This window comes from Notechis scutatus, chromosome 3 (genome assembly GCF_049901735.1).
Source record: "Notechis scutatus isolate UNSWTSFEM ecotype Mainland chromosome 3, rNotScu1.2, whole genome shotgun sequence".
Classification (NCBI taxonomy): Eukaryota; Metazoa; Chordata; class Lepidosauria; order Squamata; family Elapidae; genus Notechis; species Notechis scutatus.
The window spans coordinates 143,490,778-143,516,370 of NC_142011.1; the positions used below are offsets into that span (position 1 = coordinate 143,490,778).

Sequence of the window (25,593 nt, forward strand, 5' to 3'; positions counted from 1 at the left end):
CATTACATAAAAAAATATATATCCACATTTGTAATCAGGAGACTTTTGAAAGCTTATTTATTAGAAATGGGCAAATATTAATTCAAAGAAAAATGTTTGGTGAGGTTTAGTCAGGCTTGGAAGCATATTTATTGTGCCATTATATAGAACATTCTCAACATTCTGTTGTCCCCAATTTGGGTCTGAGCCTGGTACCAAAGCCAGACACGAGGTGCAAGTTTTCTGATTGCTTTTTATTGGAGTACTCCAAGGAAAAGGGCTCCTGGTCAAAATGCCAAGAGTCACGAACAAAGGATTGAGTAATGCATTTTCACTAAAGGAGAAGGTGGGACAAAGTGAGATAATAAGAAATAAAATCTAATAAACATTTTAGTAATAATTCTACAATTTGTTCTATTGGTCTCTAGCTATCCTTATTCCCAAGTCTTGGCTAATGAATGCCCTAGGAATTATCTAATACACATCTGATTTGCTGCAGGCCTAACTTTTAGCTGAGGCCTGCAAGTTGGCTAACTCGTGTTACTTTTATCAGCTTTCCAATTAGCCAGGATTGTTACAAGATTTACACATGCATATCTCCTGTGGATAATCATTCTTTGTTCTTGCCAGATAGACTCCACAATGACAGGCTTCCTGATTTACTTTGAAGTGTGTGCCATGACCTGGCTTTATTTTAGCAGATGGCCCATCAAATTCTACCAAAAGCGAGCAGCATCCCAACGTGAAAATGGTTTGGCTGAAGCATCACCTAAAATCTTGGGACAGAAAAAGTGGTGAGTTGTATAGCGGAAAGAGAAGACAAAAGTTTGATTCCTGGACAGCCACAATAACCAAAGGGCTGAGGGAAGAAGAGAGACTTCAGTTAAAGCAAAGGAAATAGTAAACAATACAGGTAGGCCCCAACTTACAACTTAGTTTTGTGATGTTCAAAGTTACAACAGCACTGAAAAAAGGGACTTAGGACTGTTTTTCACCCGTACGACCTTTGCAGTGCCCTCATGGTCATGTGATCAAAATTGGAAGGCTTGGCAACTGGCAGGTATTTATGGTGGTTGCAGTGTCCCAAGGTCACGTGATTACCTTTTGCGACCTTCTGACACGCAAAGTCAAGGGTCAGTCGACAACCCTGTTACTAACTTAACAACTGCAGTGATTCACTTTGGCAGGAAATGTAAATTCTTAACTTACTGCACCTCTGTATGGTTTGCCAATTGCACAGTGGCAGATAGGAAAGCATTCCAGAGGGTTAATGTCATTGCCCAAAAGATCATTGGTTGCCCTCTCCCCTCTTTGGAAGAGCTTTATAGCTCCCGCTGCCTTAAGAAAGTTCAAAACATTCTCAAAGATCCATCTCATCCTGGGAACCTTTTTTTTTTTAATTATTACCATCTGGCAGATGGTACGGAATAATAAAAACAAGGACAAATAGGCTGAAAAACAACTTTTATCCCAGGGCAGTAGCTCTTTTGAATTCTACTGTATAGTGCAGTGTTGGTGTGGTGTCGGGAGTTTCCGGTTCAATGTGTGGAGTGTGAAGGATGTGTGTTTGTGTTTATTTTCATAGTCATGATGTGCACTGAACATGGTGTTTGATTTCGTTGTACGAGGTGCAATGACAATAAAGTAAAGCAAACTAAATTAAACTGGAGCAAAACTCAATGTCTCACTGAGCAATTGTTGCTCTATTGCGATCGTAAGTCGAGGACTGCTTATAACCCCAGGAGCAGGAATACAATGTAAAAGTGCTCACAAAGGAGGTATGACAAAGAGAAAGGAGGAGAGGGCTGCCGGAAAATCCTTCCCACCAGGAAGAATTGGATGGGAAGAAAATCCTTCAGAAGGTCTCAGAACAGGAAGAGAGTGGCATGCCTGTGGTAGTAGGGGAAAGGCCCTGCAAACTGGCCAGGTCAGAGTTCCTAGCTGGGAAGGCAGGGAAGCCCTGGCGTGAGGTGAGGGAAGAGTTCTAACTTTTACATAGCAATTTAAACTCATCTGCGAAAGGTTTTGTTGAGGATTCTTGCTGGTGGAAATCGGGATAATCATGATAAGTTCTACTAGGGTAGGATTGTTTTACGTACACATGCACACGCACGCACACGCACGCACACACACACAGACACACACTTGTGGCTTTTCATGAGCAATTGTTGCCATGCGTTTCCAAAGGGAGGAGGAAAAAGCACGTTCTGCATGAGAGAGAGAGAGAGAGAGAGAGAGAGAGAGAGAGAGAGAGACTCTGCATTTCATTTTAGAAAATGCCATTTATAATTGCTCACACTGCTACTTGGCTCAGAAGACGAGTTGCGTTGTTTGAAATCACCCAGCATATTTCGTCCTGATTAACAAATACTCCGTACCTTTTCAGGAGCAGTAGAGAAGGGGGGATTTATTTATTTTTAATGCAAATAAAATGGAAACGATCGCAGGAAAGAAATAGACGAGCCAGTAATGTAAAGCTTCTCTTCCTGTTCCCCCCCTGCCCCTTAATTTTCTTTAATTAGCAGACAAACATATTCCGAAAATAGGAGCTCTTCTCATCTCTGGGCAAAGGAGTACCAAATTCACCATCCTGAGCAGGAGGTTTAGAAAAAGCCACTTGCTAGAATTGAGAGAGGCTTAAAAAGAATCTTACAACACAGACCAACTGCTCAGCTTTACTCGGTGGTATATAGGACGGTTCAGCAAGGGATGTGATATTGGTAAGTACCTTTTTTTTTCTAGAAACAGAGTTTTGCTTTTTAAAAACAAAATATGTTTACTTTGCTCTTGCTCTGTATCTTTTGAATGCATAGGGAGGTGAAGGGGGGGGGACTTTATGATATGTATTATTTTCCTCTTGTAAATCTATGGTGTTAGCTCTTCATTGTCCTTCTTTCCCATTCTGAATGAATCTTGTGACAAATTAAGGGGCATAACCTTTGTACTCACTTTCTGAGTACATTTATAATGCACCTTACTCTATGGTATTATTCAAGGAGGTAGAAGCAAGTCTCCAACTGCGAGGATGGTAGTTCTTGATAAGAGCTAGTTTGGGTCAATGAAGCGTTTTATTGCCTTGCGTGTTACCATAATGTAACTTTATATCATTACTCTTTTGGTCAATCATGAAAATAGGAGGGCAAACTGATGAGTAAATGACTAGGCAGGAAACACTGATATAAGTTAATAATTGTGTTTGTGTGTTCTTAGCCATTTGGTGCGAAACGACGGCAGAACAAAAGAAGGTAGAGGGAGACAAAATCTTGCTATATTCATACAAATATTCTTATTCACAGACCTACATTCACTCATACCACATACACACATTTGCTGTTGTTGGGAAAGTTTGTTTAGTACATGGAGCTATGGGTTTAATCATCTTGAGGGTAGTGTCACCTTCTGTTGCCTGGTAACATCCTTCCCTGCTATTTTGCTATCAGTCATTGTTATACATTATTCATCTGCATTCCAATCAAATAATCAAAATTATTTGCTTGCACTGGAGAATATTTAACCAGATCAAAAGAATCTTGATTGGATCGTTGCCACTTGGGAGGCAGTTTTTGGTATGTGTCCATATATGTCTGTATGCATGTATACACACACACACAAAATTATTGTTAGTAATTATATTTTGGTGTGTTATAGATACTAGCAGAAACCTATATTGAAGAATTGCTGAGGTTGGCTGATTCCATAGGCATGTAATTACCAAAATCAGTTAATGCTAACTATTGAAATTGCCATGCTAAATTAGGTTAATAGAGTTGGGTTTTTTTTCTTTTGAGAAATATAATTTTAAAAGACCTCTAGAAATGCTAAGAAAAGGAAACCATCTCTTATAAAGCAAGCATTTTTAAAAGAGAAGAATGCAGTGAAATCTTTGCCTACATATAATTGTTTGGCAAATGCTGGACCTAAACACACAACACAACTATTTTGCAGAGGAAGAAAAAGTATAAACCAGAGAAAGGTAAGATAGAGACAGGATTGCTCCTTAAAAAAAAATACTGTGTACATATCTGTATGTGTCAAAAACACTATACTTCAGAACTCAACTTTTACCAAAAACGTCTGACAATGTGGTAAGGCTAATTACTGTCTCTAGCATTTTAAAAGCTGTCAGTGTGAAGTCATTTTAATCCTCCCTCGTGAAATCTTCAAGAAATTAAAATGGACTGACTCATTTCAAGCAATAAATAAATAAATCTAATCCTCTTGGAATGACCTTTTTTTTTTTCCACCTAGTTGGAATTGTTAACATTTCTTTGCTAATAGATATCTGGGTTGCTTAGAATTTTAATGCGGTTAACATAATATAGTCACCGTCAATACTCTTTAAGAGGATAGCAAGAGGTATTTTAAAATATGTGTTTTATATATAGAAATGCCTAAAATCTATAAACCTTCATGATACGTGTGTGCGTGTGTGTGTGTATTGGGGAAAAAGGTACAAAATGCCTCAATGACTATGCTAAGTTAACATAAACATTGCCTATATGTTCATTACGTTATTTTAAATATTGCAGGGGTTTTATATTTAAAGATACTTCTTTTTCAGGAAAGTGGCTATATCAATTTGGGCAGCTGAATAACTGACCGCAAAATCCCCCAAAATGGATAGTCCATTCAAGATGGATTATCTGCTGGATGTCGATGCTGCTTACCGGCTGTTTTACAGTCAAGGAGCTCAAGGTATTGTTTTGAGATGAATATTTATGCATTGCTCAATGTAAAGACATGGTGGCCCTCTGGTGGAAAAGGCACCAGGGAAAATTAAAGCTCCTTCCTCCAGAATGTGCTGAGAAGTGAAGACATCAAGGCAGCTTGATGTCTAGAACTGTATAAAGAAAATGGTTGTTGTTATTTTGAAATGTGGAAATGCGTTATGTAAAACAGATTGGTAGAGATTGTGAACACAACCTCTTCTTGATCAGCTGTCTTCTTCAAACAGAATGATGGGTGCCTTTCCTTCAAATAGTAAATGAAACAAGATGGTGGTGGCAAAGGGCCAGCACTCCCCAAAAAAAAAAAAAAGAAAGAAAGAAAGAAAGAAAAGCATTGATAGACTTCCTGGCCCAGATTGAAGCCAATGTATAACAATGTATTTTCAAAGTTTAATTAATACCTAAAGATTAAATGCATGGCTAATATTCTAATTCTAATTCTATTCTTATTCTAATTCTATTCTATTCTTATTCCAATTCTAATTCTAATTCTATTCTAATTCTATTCTATTCTATGTTATTCTGTTCTTATTCTAATTCTATTCTATTTTAATTCTATTCTAATTCTATTATATTATATTCTAATTCTATTCTATTCTATTCTATTCTATTCTATTCTATTCTATTCTATTCTATTCTATTCTATTCTATTCTATTCTATTCTACTATTCTTATTCTATTCTATTCTATTGTATTCTATTCTTATTCTAATTCTATTGTATTCTATTCCATTCCATTCCACTTCATCCCATCCCATGCTGTCAGCTTGATGCTGAATCTTAGTAATTAAACAGGTGGATTTTCTCTAGGATGATCAGTCATCAACATGGTGTTTTAGGTTTCTCAGTAGTGTCTTCACTGTTCCTGTAACTGAGTCTGTCTGCATGTGCCCGGACATCATCTTCTCCTCTTTCCTTCCACTTTTTCCAGCATTATGAGCTTCTTAAGGAAATCAAACACACACACACACACACACACAATTTATCAAACGTGTATACTGTCAATCTTGCTAAAAGCATACATTTTGTTCATCCATGTGATTTTCTCAGTAAAATGCAGAAGGGGTTTAGCTTCGTGTTCTCCCATAGAGTCTGAAAATTATACCTTTACTGTTATCACTAAGCTGAGCATCTCAACCTCAAACATCTTCCTGTCTGCTATAAGGCCCTGCTTACCTTTAGTTGGGCAGCCTGGGTGACCATTAAATCTTGAGTGACTCTACTGGGGAGTATCTACTTTAGGTGTAAACTCATGGTGTGCTTTGCATATCCATCCCAGGGACATCACTTCTACTCCAACATGATGAGATATAATAGCAGGATTTGAGTTGGATATCTCTATCCAACTTGTGTTCCAGAAAAAGTGTGGAGTACATTTATTTATGTATTTGAAGTCAATAGAAAGTGAAGAAAATGAAGTCAAAATATATATGATAGATTTGAGGTCACCTTATTAGCTTTATAGCTAAATAGGGAATTGAATTTTGGCCTTTAATTTTTCATCTCTGATTCTAACCAGTATACTACAATAATTCTATCTGGGTTTGGCTCTTCCAGACAATTTTTAATGATTGATAGCAGACAAAATAGTGGAGAATATTAAACAGGAGGGCTAGTATAATCACACACACACACACACACACACACACACAATTTTTGCCCTTCATACCATACCATATTTGTTATACAAGGAATATGACAAATATGGCATGGTACGAAGGCAAAAATTAGATAGTCCTTGACTTATGACCACACTTGAGCCCAAAATTTATGTTGCTAAGCAAGACAGTTAAGTGAGTTTTGCTTCATTTTACAATATTTCTTGCCATAGTTGTTAGGTGAATTACTGCAGTTGTTAAGTCAGTAACATGGTTGTTAAGTAAAATCTGACTTCCCCATTGACTTTTTTTGTCAGAAGGTCACAAAAGGGAATCACATAACCCCAAGACACAGCAACTGTCATAAATATGAGTCAGTTGTCAAGTGTCTGAATTATGATCATGTGATCATGTGACCATGGGGAAACTGCAATGGTCATGTGAAAAATCAGGAGGTCTCAATGTGGCCCATTTTTGGTTGGCAGAGTGCTGGAGGCTGGGGAGGCCAAAAATGGGCTGCGGGGTGTGTGTGTGTGTGTTAGTGTTTGCCGTCCATTTTGGCCGGGAGAGGCACCATGGGCCAGTTTTTTTATATTTCCAAGCAAGTCCCACAGGCTGGATTTAGGCACCCCACAGGCCAGATCCGGCCTGTGGGCCTTGAGTTTGACACTCCAGTTCTAAAGTCTTTCATCTGCACCAATGTTTCTCATCCTCGACAACTTTAAGATGTGTGAACTTCAACTCCCAGAATTCCATAGAACTCCCAGAATTCCATAGAACTCCCAGAATTCTGGAGTAGAAGTCTACACATTTTAAAATTGCCAAGGTGGAGAAACATAGATCTACACCATTCTCTGAACAAAAAATGGATCTTAATTCAAAAGAATTTACTTTTGAGAAACCATGCTTAGCTTCCTTACCGTCCCTCTGAAATAATATTCAGATTGTGATCCATTAAGGATGTCCGTCAATCTGGGCAAGAAACTATGGAGAACCAGCCAGAACAAAATAGTTCCCTGGTACTGAGCAGATCACGTCTTATTCCATGGGTTTAAAGGACTCTCTGAAATCATAGTTTAATTCAAAATCTTACAATTATTGTATTCTGTGATTATTGGAATAGGACCATTACCTCTCATGCATTTAGGCTTTGGAAAGTGAGAGTGAAGTATGATAATTTGTCAATTTAATCTATGCTCATCTAACAGGCATTAGTGTAATGATAATCCATTTTTAATAAAACCAACTTGTAATAAAATAACTTTAAGGTGGAGTTATCTTTTTTTAGCTTGAGTAACCTGGGTATTTTGCTTTTTTTCACTTTGTATCTTCCCATATGTGGCTTTAAAAGAAAACACTTATCAAATAAAAGTTCTCATACATACACAAACATTTTTACCCTGAAAAATTCCATAGTTGCTACTCAATTTAAATCGCTTCGAAGAAACCCATTCTTAGAAAAAACATGGAGTAACTGACTATACTGCAGTATTGTGATTAAGATATTCAAATTCTAATATTATAAAATTCTAATATTATAGAATCATATCCTGAATACAACTACTAAGACAAGACCCATTCTCTTTCCCATGCTAATAGATTTCTTATAGGGGAAGTTGATTTTTGCTGTTGTACACAGCAAAACTTTAAAAAGACTGCAGTTTGAAGGTGTGTTATCTATTTTACCTGCTTAGGTCACACACATTCTGCTGTATAAATAAATGCATGTGATTCAAAATAAAGTGGGATAAATAAGGCTGTGAATCAACTGTGCAAACATGAGCAAGATATTAATATTGCATTATTAATACACGGCAAGTTGTGTTGTTGCCAAAACACAAAACCACATTCCCAGAGTAAGTCACCATTGCTATCTTTGAAATGCCTATTCTGTCCTTATTAGACTATCTTAACTGAATAACATTAATTACAACTGGATTTAAAGTAAAGAAAACCATTTCTGATTTCACTGCCTTGCCCTCTCCCCAATAGTAGACTGCCTCATCTTTCTCACTTTCTGCCAGCAGGTGGCACCATAATGAAAAAGGACTGCCTCTTCAGTGTGAATTTTCAACCAGATTCAATAACTGATTAGAGTACTCTTAATTGTGGTTCTTGTTTTACAAAAACAACTGACTAAACTGACTAAAAGAATGCATTTTCTCCATGTTTAAAAAAATGGAGAAGAGGGGCTATTTTCCTACATATACATTTTCATCTCTTAAATTCCATGTAAACCTTTTGGTCAAGAAACTATTTTAATAATTGAGAGTCTAGCAAGCAATGATCATTTGAGCTCCTAACAAATAATGAAAGCAGGATAGGAACATATCTGCCTGATATTCAAAGACATTTAATGTGTGGCTCTCGGCACCTTAATTGTCAGGAGGGGAAAGAACTGTTTAAAGTGCACTGGCCACAGCAGTTACAGGATTGGTATCAGCAGAATTAAAGTTTAATTTGAGGCTCTCAAATATGTTTTCTGCATCCACACACTTGCATGCATCTGGAGCAAAGAAGTAATCACACTTTTATTCTCCCAGGATCGGTTCAGTTTATCCAGTAATTGAAAGCCAACGGGGAAAATTCCATGAATTATTAAATACCTTGTAATTTCTAATCCAATGATATTTTTCATTTGAGATTATAGTTCATAATCTTAGAAGCCTGTGCAATGTTTACATTTTGTTTTTACTTCAAAGTTGTTGCCTAATACTGTGAAGGTTTTTGGATTAAAGACCAAAAGGTGTTTTAGGCATGGGCTGACCATCTGCCTGCAATTCTTTAAAGCAGCACATTTATTTTTGGGATTCTGCAACGTTAAAAAAAAGATACCATTACTTTAAAAACCTGCAGGCCGATGGTATATTTGATTCTTTCAACTGCACATTCTGAAGCACATTTTGAAATCAAATCCAGCCCAGTGCACCATTATACTCAGCGGTGGGATTCTACCAGTTCGCACCTATTCTCTAGAACCAGTTGTTAACATTCTAAGCAGTTCGGAGAACCAGTTGTTAGAAGAAATTACTGGCCTAATCCTGTAAGGAAGGCAGGAAGGAAACATTCTGGTGTTGCTTACAGAAACTGCCTTTCCGTTAACCCTTATTACATTCTTGGCAGGACTCTGGAGTTTTTTCCCCCCTCCTTTGCTGGTACTTTGCTTGTGTGGAGTGACCATTCAAAGTTACAATGGCACTGAAAAAAGTGACTTATGACCATTTTTCACACTTACTACTGTTGCAGCATCCCCACAGTCATGAGAGGCCAGGTGAGGAGATGCGTGCCTCGATGTGAGTGCAGCCATTCATGTTTTATTTTCTATATATTCAGTTATAAGAGTTTTTCAGTCAAATAAAAGTGTACAAAATGAGATCAAGAAGTAGGATTTGATTTTATGAATGAAGGTGAATATATGTGTCCCAGGATAAAGTGCAGGATCCTATCTCTGTGGAAGTCCCAGAGGATGGGCTCCAGCACGAGTTCAAAAGCTCACAGACAAAACCGCTGGTCCTGGTCATTGACTCAGATTGGATCTTGCAATTTGATTTTAATTGATAGATGAGTAGCAACATCAAATTCAATCTGAAGGTTAGTTAAAATTTGAGAAGGTTCTATTACTTTCGCAAATTTTAAGATCTATTTGGTTGGAAACTGCAATTATTTGTGTTCTTCTGCTTTTTTTAATAAGTCCTTTCCCAGTGGCCTTAAAGATATATTGGGTACAACTCTCGTAAAATCAAACCGGTATAGCCAATATTGTATTCCACCATCCCTGGAGGGCATCAGATTGGAAGGATTATATTATGACTTCCGAATCCTCAGGCTGGTCACAAAACATATTTTTTATAGAAGGTCCTACCCATAAAAATGATTTACAGTGCTAGTCTATGAATGCCTCCTCAGAAGAAAATCTCATTAACTCCTGAGGAGAGATAGAGTGCCATAGACTTATAGCTAACTGTGTTCTTTGAGGTAGACATTCACTATCATTTGTGTTTATTACAGAAAGCTTCACTAAGGGAAGAGCAAGTTCTGAAAAGAAAATGGCAACAAATTATAGTGGAAGATCATTATTTAATGAGCACTCTGACTGTCACATAATTTTTTTTAAAGAAAGACTCTCAATTAACATCATGGGTATCCCAATTAAAATTATTTTATATAGATTTCTCCAGGAAACAACTCATTTAAAACCCACTTCAAAAAAATCTGTTTCCCTCCTCTTCTGCCCCTCTCTACAAAGTTCTGAAAAAAGTATACATTATAAATGCAAATTTACTCCTGTGTGGGGGAGGGGAATGCCAGGTGTCTGAGATTTCTTTCAACTACACATTTCTCCTGAAGCTAAACAGGTCAAGGTTTCTAGCTTGTTGGTAGAGATATAATTTGACATAAAATAAGTACAACCCTTATTAGACTAGAATTTTTATCAAGGGGGGGGAATAAAAGAATGTTTATTTACTTATTTATTTATCTATCCATCTCAACAAATGACTCTGGGCAGGAAAAAAATTAAAATAAAATAAAAACAATAACAAACATTATTAAAATTAAAAATACAGGCAGACGAGAAACAGTAATCCAAATCACCACCAACACAACCAAGAAGTGCGTCCCTTGGAATGAATGTTCTTGAACAAAAGATCATGAATTCATGAAATAAAATATTATTATTAACAGTAGTGGTAATCAGTAATAGTAATAAAATTAAACTTATATGCTGTCTCAATCATTATATATAATTGCCATTAATCAATTATGAAAAGAACAAAGAAGCCATTGAAAAACATGAAATCCTAGGGATTCCCTACATAGAAGAATTAGTTGAAGAACGGAGCTCTAATCCCTCAACCATTGTAAGGTAAAAATTTATTTGAACTCAACTCATAGCTTTCTTATGAACAGTACTGAACTGGTTTGTCATTACCTCCTGCCAAATGTATTACATCTCATTATATAGATCAGCGTTTCTCAATCTTGGAAACTATAAGATACGTGGACTTCAACTCCCAGAATTCCCCAGCCAGCATGGCTGACTGGGGAATTCTGGGGGTTTAACTCCACACATCTTCAAACTGCCAACTTTGAGCAACACTGATGTATTGTAGATTATACTTTGTCTCACTTTCATACAAGAATTGGGTATGTGTAGTTTAATGAAAAGAAGGACTAGGAGAAACATGAGAGCACTGTTCCAATATTTGAGGGGCTCCTACAAAGACAAGGGGGTCAAACTATTTTCCAAAGCACCAATAGGCAAGACAAAAAAGAATAGTTGGAAACTAACCAAAGAAAGAAGCAATCTAAGAACTAAGGAGAAATTTCCTAGCCGTGAGAGCAATTAACCAATGGAATAACTTGCCTTCAGAAGTTGTGGGTGCTCCATCACTGCAGACTTTCAAAAAGAGGTTGGACAAATTGGACATTTGTTTGAAATGATATAGGGCAGGGGTGTCAAACTTGATTTCATTGAGGGCCACATGAGGATTGTGTTTGACCCCGGGGGATCGGGAGGCAATGCTGGGGTCAGCGTGGCCAGCTCAATGTGACTCGTGTCGGTGACACCTGTGGTAGCCCGAGCGCTCTGCCAGAGGAAACGGGCTCCCAAGCTCCATTTTCGGCTGCAATGGCCTCCAGCAACCCTCTACCAGTGAAAACGGAGCTCTATGCAGCCCTCCTTAGCTCCATTTTCACTGGCAGAGGCACTATGGGCCAGTCCTTCACTGTTTCCAGGGTGGCCCTGTGGGCCACATCTAAGTATCCCGTGGGCCGGATCCAGCCCCCGGGCCTTGACACCCCGGATATAGGGTCTCCTGCTTGAGTAGAGGGTTGGACTTCTAGGCTTCTGAGGTCCCTTCCAACGCTATTATTTTATGTTCCATGTCCTACATCTTGGACACACTGCCTACTTATCATATGAGAAGGATGCCAGCCAATGATTTTGCTTTTCAGAGAGAGTTAGGTCCCAAGAACAAGGCAAAAGCAGAAAAGTTAAATGGGAATGATCAGCCAACAAAACAAATGCTAAAAATAAAATGTGACAGAAATTAAGGGTGGGGGGGAGGAAGGAGAGAAATATTAGGCGTAGGATTGCCATGGCAAAGTAGAAACTGTGGAGACCAGGGATTAATAATTGATTTCTAACAAGAGCTCTTTGACAATAGGCCTGGTTCTGAAGTATCTCTTCCAATGTGCTTTTTTCCATACAGGTGTCAGGATTTCTAGCTGATACCCAAAGGTGTAAGATTGAATATATTGATACTGAATATCTGACTGTTAGGTTGGAGTATCAGGCCTTTTGCATTAATCCAATGCCTTTGCCCAGGGGTGGGATTCGACCAGTTCAGACCAGGTCTATAGAACCGGTTGTTATGATTCTACACAGTTCAGAGAACCGGCAAATTGCACCACTGGCTGGCTCTTCCCCTCCCCACCCGCTCCGCTCAGGAGGCTTCCCTGAGGCCCAGTCAGGGGTGTTATTCAGGGGCTTGGGGGAGGGAGAAGTGGCCTGAGAGCAGAGCTGAACCTTCCTTAGGATTGAAGCTTCTATTTTTCAGTGCAGACTCAGGCAGCAGATTGCAGAAAGGCAGATCTGTGAGTGAATCTATGATTCTGCAAGCAGCTCAATCTGCCTGTCTGCTTTGCCTGATTTTGGGTAAAAGTTGCTCTTTTTTAAAATAAAAAATTCAATCTTTATATATATATTTACAATATTTACATACAAGCCACGCCCAGCCAGTCACATGACCACCAAGCCACACCCACAAATCAGACCACGCCCACAAAACCAGTTGTTAAGAAATTTGAATCCCACCCCTTTTGCCTTTGCCCCTTTTGGATTCTTCTATAATATATGTATAATTACACATTTATTAAATACCTAAACATTTACATTTTGAAATGTTAAGTGCCTAATAGATCCATTTCCTTGTGGTTGTTTGATTAAAACAGCTGTTTATGTTTAACGGTAATAGTTTTCCAATTTTCACAGTGCCATCTGCCCCAATGTCTTTATGCATGTGATAAATACCCACACGGCATTATTTGACGAAATGTATTGTTCTTGCAAATTGGTTTTGGAGTCTGCAAGTGCCTACATCCATTACACTCCACTTCCTTGCTGCACCAAAAACAAATAAATACACTTAATGTCTCTGAGCCTAATCAGTGTTGTTCATGAAAGACATCAAGAATCTGTTGTGGGTTAGTACTGGTCTCAACTCGATATGTGCATATCAAACAAGCATTTCTTGGGCCCTAGATAAGGACTTTAGTATGGATTATGCTATCTGTTCCATTGTGCAGGTAAGACAAAACTTATGATGCAAAGTCTCCTCCATCATTCTGGCATTTTTGCATGTTCAGCCTAGAGAAAGATTGAGGGCCAAAATCTTGCCTTACATTGAAATTTTATTTATGAGCTATTTCAAGAATCAGAAAGATGTTCCTTGGGCTCATGCAGAAAGGTAATATCAGAATCTGAAATGTGAAAATATGTACTGCATTTCTCATTATTCTTCTCTATTCTGCATTGATCAGAAGGCACTTTCACTATTGTGTCCAATCCTGGGCATGATATCTGACAAAACCAAAGAGGAACAACTAGTACAGGGGTGTCAAACTGGCGGCCTGCAGGCCAGATGCATTACACACAGGCCACACCCACTCTGGCTCCGTGAAGGGGGAAAACATTGTGAAATGTCACGTGATGGCAAGTTTGACACCTGTGAACTAGCATGATAAAGGAATGGACAGCCTAATAATAATAATAATAATAATAATAATAATAATAATAATAATAATAATAATAATAATAATAATAATAATAATAATAATACAATAACAATAATAGAGCCAGAAGGGAGAAAATGTATGAGGAATGGCTGGGTACATAGAGTGCACAAGGTTAAGATGGGCAGCCATATAAACTGAAATGAATAAATAAAGGTTTGGATCAGGTGAAAGAAAACCGGGAGAGACACAACAGCCATTTTCAAGAATCTGAAAGAAGCAGAAGATGGGGCAGAAGAACGGATCAGTAGCGTTCCAGAAGATAAAACAGGAAGCAATGGGAATCTTTAAAGACAGGAAGTAGATTTTTAATGGTCCCCAGGTATGAGGCCTATGAAGTAGACCCAGTGAGGAGACCAACTTCAAAGGAAGTTGAGAGCTTTACTGATTGAGAATACAATTAATACAAAATCTTGCAAGCCTGATTGCATTTTACACCCCCTCCCTCTTATACAGGGGTCCCCAAACTTGGCAACTTTAAGACTTGTGGACTTCAACTCCCAGAATTCCTCAGCCAGCATAGCAATTCTGGGAGTTGAAGTCCACAAGTCTTAAAGTTGCCAAGTTTGGAGAGCTCTGTTCTTATACCTCAGAGAATCAGGGGAGCTTGCCTGCCTCTCTCCTGAATACTGTCTTCTTTTCCCAGGACGGACAGGACCTTTCAGCTCTCTTTGCTTACGTAATATTGTAGTTCTTGCCCAGTTCCCCAAAAATCATCTCCCAGATTCTTTACAGCGGGAGACATTGCCTCATAGTAAGAGATGTTCGAAAATGGAACAAATCCTTCAGGAAGCAATGGATTTCCTCATTGCTGATGTTGTTTGAGTAGAAGTTAGGATGGGGGCATATGTTTGGGTGCTTAAGAGTGGACTCCAAGGGATTAGAGTCTCCATGGCCCTTTCTAACCTGTACAGTTTATGATTATGCAATTCCACTAGAAAGATCTAGCCAGTATTAATATAGTTACTGAAACAGTTGCTGAGAACAGTTTCTCACACAAGGCAATGTTGTTTCCTGCCTCCCGGTAAAGTCCCATAAAAAAGTGTTTATTTAATTTATATGGTGTCCATTCCTGGAGATATTGAGGGCTCCAAAGTGGTTCCCTGAATGTACTTTGTATAGACGAATTAATAATCAACTCAACCATTTTTTAAAAAAATTTATCATTGTTGTTTGTCCAAATTCTAGGAGTGCTTGAACTTTTTACCACAAAGGTGTTTACTTTGCTGTGTCAACTAATCATATTTACAATTATTCATCATTCAGCAAAAATCGAGAGAGGAGAGTTTTTTTTCTTGTAACCTCCTATGAACTTCAACTCCCAGAACTTTGCCATCAAAATGGAGATCGCTGTGAATCCTGGGAGCTGAAATTCACACAAGGGGTTTATGACATTGCTGTCAAGAAGACACTCCCAGCTGTAGACCTCAAAGTGTGTTTGGAATCTGAACTCCAAAAACTTTGTTGACGTTGGGGATAGAAGCACCAAGAATTAGAATTTCACCCCCTCATTCTTGCCTTTTTTTTTCTTTTTCTTTTTTAAGAAGTGCTGTTCAGGTCATGCATCACCCCAAGGCATCCATTTTTTGAAAACACCATGATGACCAAACACTAAACCTTAAAACATAATTTGCCAGCTGCAATAAATGGCTTCACCCTTACACAAAACCAAGAACCTGCATTCCACTTTAGTGCAATCTGTGATCCCTACAGTGTGATGTGCAGTGTATGTGCTCTGTGTGTGTGTGTTTGTGTGTGTAATCAGCACAGAAAGAGGTTGGTTCACCTGATGCATTGGGATGTCAAATGGTGTTTTCTCAGCTGGCTTTTTTTTCTTTTTCTTTTTTTTCTTTCGCTTGCTGCTTCTCTCCCCTCTACCCAAATGTACAAGGAAGCAACCAAGCTTCTCAATGTTGGATCGGCAAATCTCTGGGCTTGAATGAGCCATTCTCAAGGGCCCCTTTTTCTCTGCAGCTTCCAAGCAAAGGGCCAGGCTTTGTTCGGTTGTGTAGGGTCCCACGTGGAGCCTCACCCGCTTGGCTCAAAGCTGCCAGAAGGTGACAGGGCAGGGTTTCCAGCTCAGCTCCAATCCAGAAATCCTTAACGGGTTTTCCTTTTCTCTCCCCATCTCTCTCTCTCTCTTTCTTTTCTTCCCTCCCTCCCTCCCTCCCGGTGTCTCCCTCTCTGTGTCCCTGCTCCTCTCTTTCCTCTCCTCCTCCTTTGCCTGTGCGCCCTCCTCCTCCTCCTCTTTTCCACCCCCCCCTCACCCCTCCCGTTGCTCCCTCAACACCAGCTCGCCGGGCGACCCTGCTCACTGTACCCACATTAATGGCGGCTTCTTCCGAAGAGGACATAGACAGGAGACCCATCCGGAGAGTTCGGTCCAAGAGCGACACGCCTTACCTAGCCGAGGCCAGGATCTCCTTCAACCTCGAAGCAGGTGAGTGTCACCTACCCCGCCTCCAGCGCAAAGCCCTTACCCGCACACACACACCCTCCCCTCTTCAAGCCGAAAGCGGCGGTGGCTGCTGCTTCTGCACTCCCCCGCCCTCTTTGTGTCTGCCGGGTTGTGGGGGGTGTTGGTGGGGGGGGTGAGGAGACCGTGCTTTTAGTGCAGGAATGTGCCTCCTGACACGTCCTGGCTGTCACACACACACACACACACAGAGACACACGCGGGTGGCTTTTTTTCCTCTCCTTCTCCTCCTCCTCCTCATCTAGATGCTGGTGTAGTACAAAGCACGCGCGCGCGCGCGCGTGGACACACACAAACACACACACTAGAGAGGAGCCTGAGAAGTGCTTGAGTGAAAGTCTGACGTTTCCTGTCAGGATCTGGAGGCCGGTGGAAGTGATCTCAAACTTCATAGGATGAAGAAACACCACCACCCACTCCCTGCATTGGTGCTCATGCCAGCTATGGCACTGGCACTGTCAAGCTTGCAGCTTCTCTCCTACCCACCCACCCCTTTGCTCTTTCTGAATGCTCTTCACCCCTTCCTCTCTTTCCTTCAGACGACACACTTTCTCAGGCCCTCCTATTTCACCTTCTCCCTCAGGCCTTTTTTTTTTTTTTGCCCCTCTTCAGGTCTTCCAAGGTTTGCATTCCCTCTTCCTGCTCACAGTCTGTTGGCTTCCAGATTTCCTTTTCAGTCCTGCTTGCAATTTTCCAGCTCAAACTTCCCATTGAACCCGGAAGCCTGGATTGTGACCCCTCTCATCTAGGTAGGAGGGCGGGGTTGAGCATGTGATCCCTCACACCTGAAGGTCCTCCAGTTGGGAAGGGCTATTTGTCCCTTCTCCTCCTGCTTTCCACTTTCTCCCTCCTGGTGAAGGACCCCTTACTTTCTCATTTGGTTTTCCTAAGTTGGTCCTCCTCCTACCAACCACAGTACAGTATTTCAAATGGGTTACTGATTATTCATGCAGTGGTTTGTACAATTGCTCATGAGGATCATACACTGAAATCTTACCATGAATGCCTTTTGTCACAAGGAGGTATGAAACATGAAGTTTTATCTCTGTCCTTTTAAGTTCATATTAAAGATACAGGAGCAGACTCAATGAGACATGACACCACTTTGGGCCAGTGCTCATGCTCTCCTCCACCCCTAACTCATTCTTCAGCCATTTCTTACCATATTCCTCTGGCTCACATTAATTTAGCTCACTGATTTCATTACCAATGTCTATTTGTTGTCTTTATATTTTTCTTTCTCTTTAACGCACATCGGCTTTTTCTTCCATACTAGAAACCTATCCAAAATTTTTGTTTGAAATTGGGCCCTGTCTCCGGACTTTCCTGATACACTTTAGAGTCCAGGTCTGATTATCAGGTCCACAATTTAGCCCTGGGTTAATCTAGTTCCTTCAAGGGAAATATTTCCCCTTAATACCCGCATCCCAAGCTATGCCGCCTTGTTTTCCCTCAGTTTGTCCTCTAATACTGCAGTTTTCAATCCTAATTACCCTCTCCTGTTACCTGTTCTTTCCCCAATTCTGAAGCATGACTAGGGAAAGGGAAAGCCATGTTTGCATACTGAGCTCCAGTTTGCTTTTTGAAAATGTTAGGTACGCATCTTCCTTGAGAAAGAAGCCACAGAAACCCAACATCACATAACAATTGTTCAGCAAAACCCAATGATTTCCCTTAATTAAATGTATGGATATTGATATCTCAGCATATCTATCTGCTGGAATGATGTTTCTCAACTCCTTAAAACATTGCCTGGACCAGAGCCAATGGTTTTATAAATATGGTCTGTGCTTCTGCCTCTCCATGACATTGCTCACACTTTGTATCAAGCAAGATGTGAAATAGGAAGAGTTCATACATGTTCAGTTCATGTTCAGTTCATGTTCTGCGCAACATTGGTCTTGCAATATTGGTTTACTTGTGACAAGTTTACTTTAATAGCCCAGGAACTGAAAAATGTTTTTGGATTACTGAGGACATATACTGATGATTTAAAAAGTCAGAGGATGAAGGATATTGTATAGCATGATGGGATGGGAATAAGATGTACCATTGAAAAGGAGATATTGCATGGTTTCAAAATTGCTGAATGCATGGTAAATAATTTTGTCATAAAAGTATTGGTTAAAGAAAAATAATCTTCTGCTATTACCTTACCTGTTTATAACAAACAAAACACAAATTCTACCATTCTACATCAAACTTAATGGATTCTTGCAAGTGGATTTAATTCTAACCAAAGATCAAAGGTTGTGTCATTGGTCTTATTTAGAAGAATCTGTATTCACAGAGTTATAAATTATCAATAGAACACTAGAGGTTGTTTTCATTAACCCATCTTGCATTTCATAGAATCATAGAATCATTTGATGCCTGGAATTTAAAAATATGGTATCGAATGGTTGCAAAGCAATGTTTATGTTAATGTGCAAACAATCTAAGAAATATGCTTGTAGTGGGCATAAAAGGTAAAGCAAGGGTGCCTAGCCTGGATGAGGATGGTGATTTTATTAAGCCTAACTATGAAGAGAAAGGGTGCAGTGTGTATCCTTTGGATCCCAAAAAGAAATACATATTTTGAATTGGATGGTGGTAGAGGTTATTTTTACTCATAATCCACAAGAATAATCCTGCTATTGTCGTTAATATTTACACAGGCTATTTGCATTTTTAAAAATATAAAATGTTACTTGATGCTAAAATTACAGGTTTTTTTTTTATTATGCTATGAAGATATTTGTAGAATAAGATGGCATTTTAAAATTAATCGAGTTTTGTCTTTGTCACTGCTCTTTATAGTTTCTCAACTGGAAAGTCAATTGGACAATTCTTTACATGCCAATAAGGTGTATAATAAAATGTTGCAGTGTGGAGTGTCCTGTTGATTCTAGTCCCTGAAATAGTTTGCTATGTCCTCCTCCAAGATGTTCCATTTCATCTCCTTCCCAATTTCTTTTTCTCCATTTCCACTTCGATAGTATTGTCTGACCGTTCTGCCTTCTCTGAGACGGTTTGGGGATTTTCTTCCTTTAAGTGGTTTCCCACCCTAAAGATGTGTATTTCTGCAAATCCGGAAATCATTCAGACCTGCTGAGGGTTGGTCTCCTCTATGTGGGGTGTGCCATTTTGGCTGTGGCTTGCGAGCAAAAGAGAAAGGCAGGAACAGAGTTAGGAGAGGCGGGCGCTGTTCATTTCAGCCTAGTGCTGAAAATGATGCCTGTGTAAAACAACGAAAAGGTACTTTCCGGTGAAGAATTGTTTTTAAAGAGCTACATATTTATGGACTGTGTTTACATTTATGCCTGCCTTTAAATGCACCTGGAAGGAAGAAAATAAATCATTTGTTTTTCATTTTAACATTGCAAACAAAGCTAAAATAGTTCTCAAAGTATTAGAAAGACTACTTCCCTTCTCACTTAATGCATTTATGATTACAGTCCCTGCCACTCAATTGCTGGTTGCATTGCTATATTGCCTGTCAGCTGCTGCTTCTAGGATTCCTGAATGTGGTCACTGTTTTTGTTGTTAAGACAGCAGGTGGAATAAGCTGAATCATAGAACAGCCCTTGCTTATATTTGTATTTGATCAGCTAAATAATCAAAAGATCCATATTCAATATTCCTTGAGAAATGGCTGGGGACTAACAGTTTCGTTAGCTCTTTGAGCTGAAAGTTATTAGTATTTTTTAGTTATTGAAATATGTAAAGCCAAGCATGTAGTTTGAGAATAACCAGAATTTGGGGGTTTTTTCTCCAGAGTAATGCGGTAAGAGACAGTTTAACTGTCCTTCCAATCAAATTAGGCTAATGATTGCATTGTTTCATTAGATTACATTTTTTTTAAAAAAAAAATTACATTGGCTTACATCAGGGGGGTCAAACTCACATCGTCATGGCAGCATCACGTGATAACACTCGTGATACATTCATGTAGTTTTCACTATCCAATCTAGACTAGCATCCTAATGTTCCCTAGATATCTCCCATTCAAATACTAACAAGGCCCAACCCAGTTGGATATGTTATATGTGCCACTGGCTTTATGGGATTCTACAGCTCTAGAATTTCTACACATTTCCCAAACTCTCATGCTGGCTTCTCTAAATTTGAAGAGAAAAATCTTGTCCATCTGAAGAGAATTCTTCTTGACAGCTTTCTGTTAAAACACACACACACATATATATACACACACACATAGCACAAGATATTTACTTTGGGCAAAAAGAAACAATGAAGTTATATACACATACTGGATCCTGTTTTTAGCGTTCCAAGATCTATTGTTGCAAATTTTCAAGCCAAACCTGGGGAAGTTCTGTTCCATGTTCGCAGAAACATTAGGATCTAGTGGATCATTCTGTAATGGAAATTGGGAGCTCCAGTTCCTCTATCCCTAACTTCCCTGAGAAGACAGAGGTGGTCTGCAGGGAAACCGTTCAGCTGAATGCGGTGACAACATTTCACATAATTGATAATCCAGTTTCCATTTGTGCAGAGTATTGTAGCTCATTAAACTGAGTGCAGTTGAGATTTTGTACATCTACTCTATCACCACAGGAATGGAGGGAGCAGATCCAAAATGTGCATTTTAATCTCCCTTCAAAGTGTAGATTTTGCAAGCCCCCCTCCCCCCCACCCTTCTTTGCCTGGATACAAATATAGCTAACACTTATTGATCTTCATGGGAATTAGAAAGGATAAAACTTTATTACAGGCAGAAGCCAGAGTCTCAAGGGGAATTCTTTCCTGATCGTTTTTTTTTAGGGTGATAGAAACACGAGTTCCTTCTTTTGTTTTTTTAAGGAATTATTTAAGGTAGTCTTTGATAATATAACCCTGCTGGGTCTGCTTTCATTTACTCTGTGGTACAAATATTGTACTTCAGCAAATATTCTGGGATAAACTTTGGTTTTTAGTCATTATTGCCTGCCAATCAAATTAAAGAATTTAAGTGGTCCATGTGCCAAGATGATTTGGGGGTTTTGTCAACCTCATTAAAGACTCTGTGCCTGTTAGTCCACAGCTAGGCATGCTAATAAAATATATTATTTAGTTTATGCCAGGAGGAATTCTACTCTTTTTAATATAAGTGATCAAAATAATAACATGGAATTAAATCATTTAGATAAGAATTATCTAATATTAATTGGCTCTCTATGAAACAAACAAAGAAAGGTAGGCCGATTTTGGCAATTTTAAATGAATCCTTAAACATTTCTGTACTCCCTGATCATTTAAACTGAGTGTCATGCCCCTGTCGGAATCTGACTCGGAGGACAAAGCCAAACAGCTGACAGGGAGTGGGAGTGTGGCTCCATTGGCTGTGAAGAAACTGGGGAAGGGCAAAGTCCAGCTGGGCAGAGCAGGGGAGTGGTAGAACAAGAGAGAGGGAATTCAGAGGAAGACCCACGCCCACCCCCTCTTCATCCTAGGGCACGCAGGGAGGAACGGAGAAGAGAGCAACATGGGTTGCGTGGCTTACGGGGAGGAAAGGGACCTGATTCCCTTCATTAACTGCAGCTGGGAACACAATGTATAAAAAAGGAAAACTGCGTGCAGCAAGCTGTTGGCATCAAACGTGACTTTATCTTGTATTGTGGTGGCTTATCTGTGTTCCTGGCGTCTTTCCAACTGTGTGAGTTTTGCCGTGCTTTCAAGTCTGAAATTCCTTTTTCTGCCCTGTCAAACTAATTACTTCAGTTTGGTTTGTTTGGATTTTAAGTTACAGTTTGTGTGTCCCTTGTTTTGGACTGAATTTTCTAAAGTTAAAGGCTGTTCCTAGGAGAGTTTTTCTTCAGCCAAAGGTAGCCTGGATATTGGGAGCAAAGTTGGAGATAATGAAGGGACTATTATTGCTTATTTGACTGTGTTGCCTTTGTGCCACGCCCCAGGTGATTAGACTGGATTGGTCTTGTTATAAATTATTAATGCTTTATTAATTCATCTCTGTAGCTCTTTCAAAATAATTTTGAATAGATTTGTAAAAATAAGGCGGGGTTCTCACTAAATGATTAAATGATCAGTGGTTATTTTCCCAAATGTTTGTCTCTGACTTATTTTCAAAACTTATGTATACAAGCCTTGGGAAAACATTCCTGCACGAAGTTCCTTTGCAGATCATTGCAGGATCTGTTCAGAAATTGTGTAATGTGGTTTGTTTCCAATATGCCTTTTGCTTTGAATAGACTTGCAAATATCGATGTAGTTGGCTTCCCTTGATAAATCCTTGAATTCTTAGAACTCATCCAGAAATGTGTAGACCTTGGAGCTCAACATGCATATTTGAGAAGGAGGACCAAGAAAACTGACTTAAAATACCAGTTAATAGAGTTTGTTTGAATTGGTAATTGCTTCCAAACATTAAAAAAAAAAAATCTATCATGTTGTGTACCCAAACTCTTGTGGGCGTCTTTTCTCAATTAAGTAGGGAGATCCTTAAGTGATTTTTTTTGATTCACCTACACATATATCCAGAAATTAGAAAATGTTGATATTACCCTTTCCAACTAACACATTTTATTAAAATGTGTATGTTTTTAGGAACTACAGCTCATTTTATCAGATGCATAAAATGGCTAGACTGTAGCTGTAGAATTTAAAAGAAAGTTTAGTTATGCAAATGCAGGTTATATAGGTGAGTTAGTTAGATCACAAGGATCTTAACAATAAACAAGTGCAATGTTTTAAAAGCCCATTGCGTTGTTAATATATTTTGAAATTGCCTAAACTTTTTGATATATGTGAACACAACACGCTTTGCTCAATGGTGTAGCAGTTAAAGAGTATTTTTTTTCCAAAAAGGTCACTCTGCTGCAGACCTCCAGTAGCCCTTAACTCCATTTCTCAAATTGGTTCTTCCAGCTTCCAAATTCCCCTTGCTGTTGCTGATAATTCTGAGACTCAACACTTCTGAAGGCGTACTGATTTAGGGAAGGAAGAATAAAATAATATTTATTTATTTATTAAACAGGTTTATTTAGCGGCCTGAATAATTCTATTTAGCAAGAATAAAAATAATACTTTGTTTGAAAACCAAAATATTGACAACAAAAAACAATATTGATGACCTGGTAAAACTCACACCAATAAATCAAACCCAACATGCCAGCTCCACCAATGCAAGTACTCCTCAATGTACAACCACAAGTGAGCCCCAAATTTATATTTCTAAGCAAGACAGTTGTTAAGTGAGTTCTGCCCCATTTTACGACCTTTCTTGCCACCGCTGTCAAGTGAATCACTTCAGTTCTCAACTTAGTAACACCGTTCTTGGTGAGTCCAGTTTCCCCATTAACTTTGCTTGTGAGAAGGTCACAAAATATGATTACTTGACCCCCGCAATCATCATAAATACATGCCAGTTGCCAAGCGTCTGAATTTTGATCACGTCACCGTGCTTTGAGAAAACTTATTTAAAACCTAAATTGAATTTAGCTTGTCCCTTCCCAAAGAACAAGGCTGTCTGTTTGCCCTAGAATATCTTAGAGGCATGCCTACATTATAATAAACATGATGAATGATAAAATGTAAACCATCAATTTTAGTCCAACTCTTAGGCTGCTGTTATGCATAATTTATAATATAATGAACTTGTAGTTTGATAAAGAGAAGTCTCTTTAATTGTGCTTTTACTTAACCAACCCTCTTGGTTACTTGTGCCTCTAAAAATTATTGCCTTTGGCAATTGGATTGAGAAATTTATAATTGTTTGTTGAAGTTTTCCCAGTGGGGCCACATATAATTACTGCATAAACACTGACAAATGGGAGTTAATTTTTGTAAACTTATTTTCAAGTCGGGTTAAAACTGTATATAACAGAACTGAAAATCTGAAGGAGAAAGTGGGTGATTCAGAAATAACATCTGGGTATAACCTTGGTTTATACTGTATAATGGCAGAGAAATGAAATATAGCTTGTCCATTTATTTTACAACTGTAAAAACGACACTTGGAGTATGTTTGCCTTAATAGATGTTACAAATATTGATTCACTTCGAACTAACAATATTCATCAGCTAGGACCAATCCTGTCAGAGGGCTTTTCATTTTTTTAGTTGAAACTGACCGATACAATCTGGATTTTTTAATATCTTTTCTTCCTTTCCTATCCATCCCCCATCCCCCAATTATGAACAGTGCCTCACTGATAATATTTTATGTAAATAGACAAGCTAAAATGGTAAAGGGGGAATCAGTGTTTAAATGTAGTTTGATTTGTTAATTAACAATCCACTCCCTGTATCTCTCCTTCTGCATGGCTCGTTTTTTTCTTGGCTCTACTTGCTTTTAATTATAATTTAAAGAGAACAGAACCTAACTGATATTTTCACTGAAACACAGAAGGTTTTGTCCAGATTCATGAATGAAATATAGATATAGATATATAGATATATATGGTATTCAGCTTTGTTTGGGTATTTTCCCACGTCATTATAGTTGTGCTTTTAAAGTTGTAGCAACGTTTCGGCAGAATCTCATCTGCCATCATCAGGCTTATGATGGCAGATGAGATTCTGCCGAAACGTTGCTACAGCTTTTAAAAGCACAACTATAATGACGTGGGAAAATACCCAAACAAAGCTGAATACCATACATGTAAGTACCCGCGAAAACTTAAGAATATATACATACATACATACATATATATATATATATATATATCACCCAACATTCCATCTCTGTTCATAATTAAGATACTGCCATTATAATGAAAGATGGCTGAAACAAGTTAACACATATTATCATTTAAAATTTATTAGAGTTTCCTGGCCCTCATTAGATGTCTGACTCTGATCTAAACAGTTTTAGATACAGTATGGAAAAAGCAAAACTATTCTGTTTTTAGGCAATTCCAGAGGAGGCTATTAAATGTCATGATGTACTTCTTTATTTTGATTTAGTTTCTTGTTTTAATGTATCAGATAGAAATCCTCTGGGCCGTTGTATGCTAAAATATAATTAAGGAGGAAAAAGGTATAATTCATGGAAAAATACAGGAATATTTCTGTGTTTTTTCTTA

General features: G+C 38.7%; 1 protein-coding gene across 2 annotated transcripts in view; it reads left to right on the forward strand.

Moving 5' to 3' along the window:
- The first annotated feature begins 16,277 nt into the window (after positions 1-16,277).
- Positions 16,278-25,593, forward strand: part of PHACTR1 (phosphatase and actin regulator 1) — a 283,399-nt gene continuing 274,083 nt past the window's right edge. For both annotated transcript variants that reach the window (XM_087961308.1, XM_087961309.1), the window contains exon 1: positions 16,278-16,537. In XM_087961308.1, the coding sequence (XP_087817434.1) occupies positions 16,426-16,537 (112 nt within the window). In that variant the 5' untranslated portion in view covers positions 16,278-16,425. The remainder of the gene's footprint in view (positions 16,538-25,593) is intronic.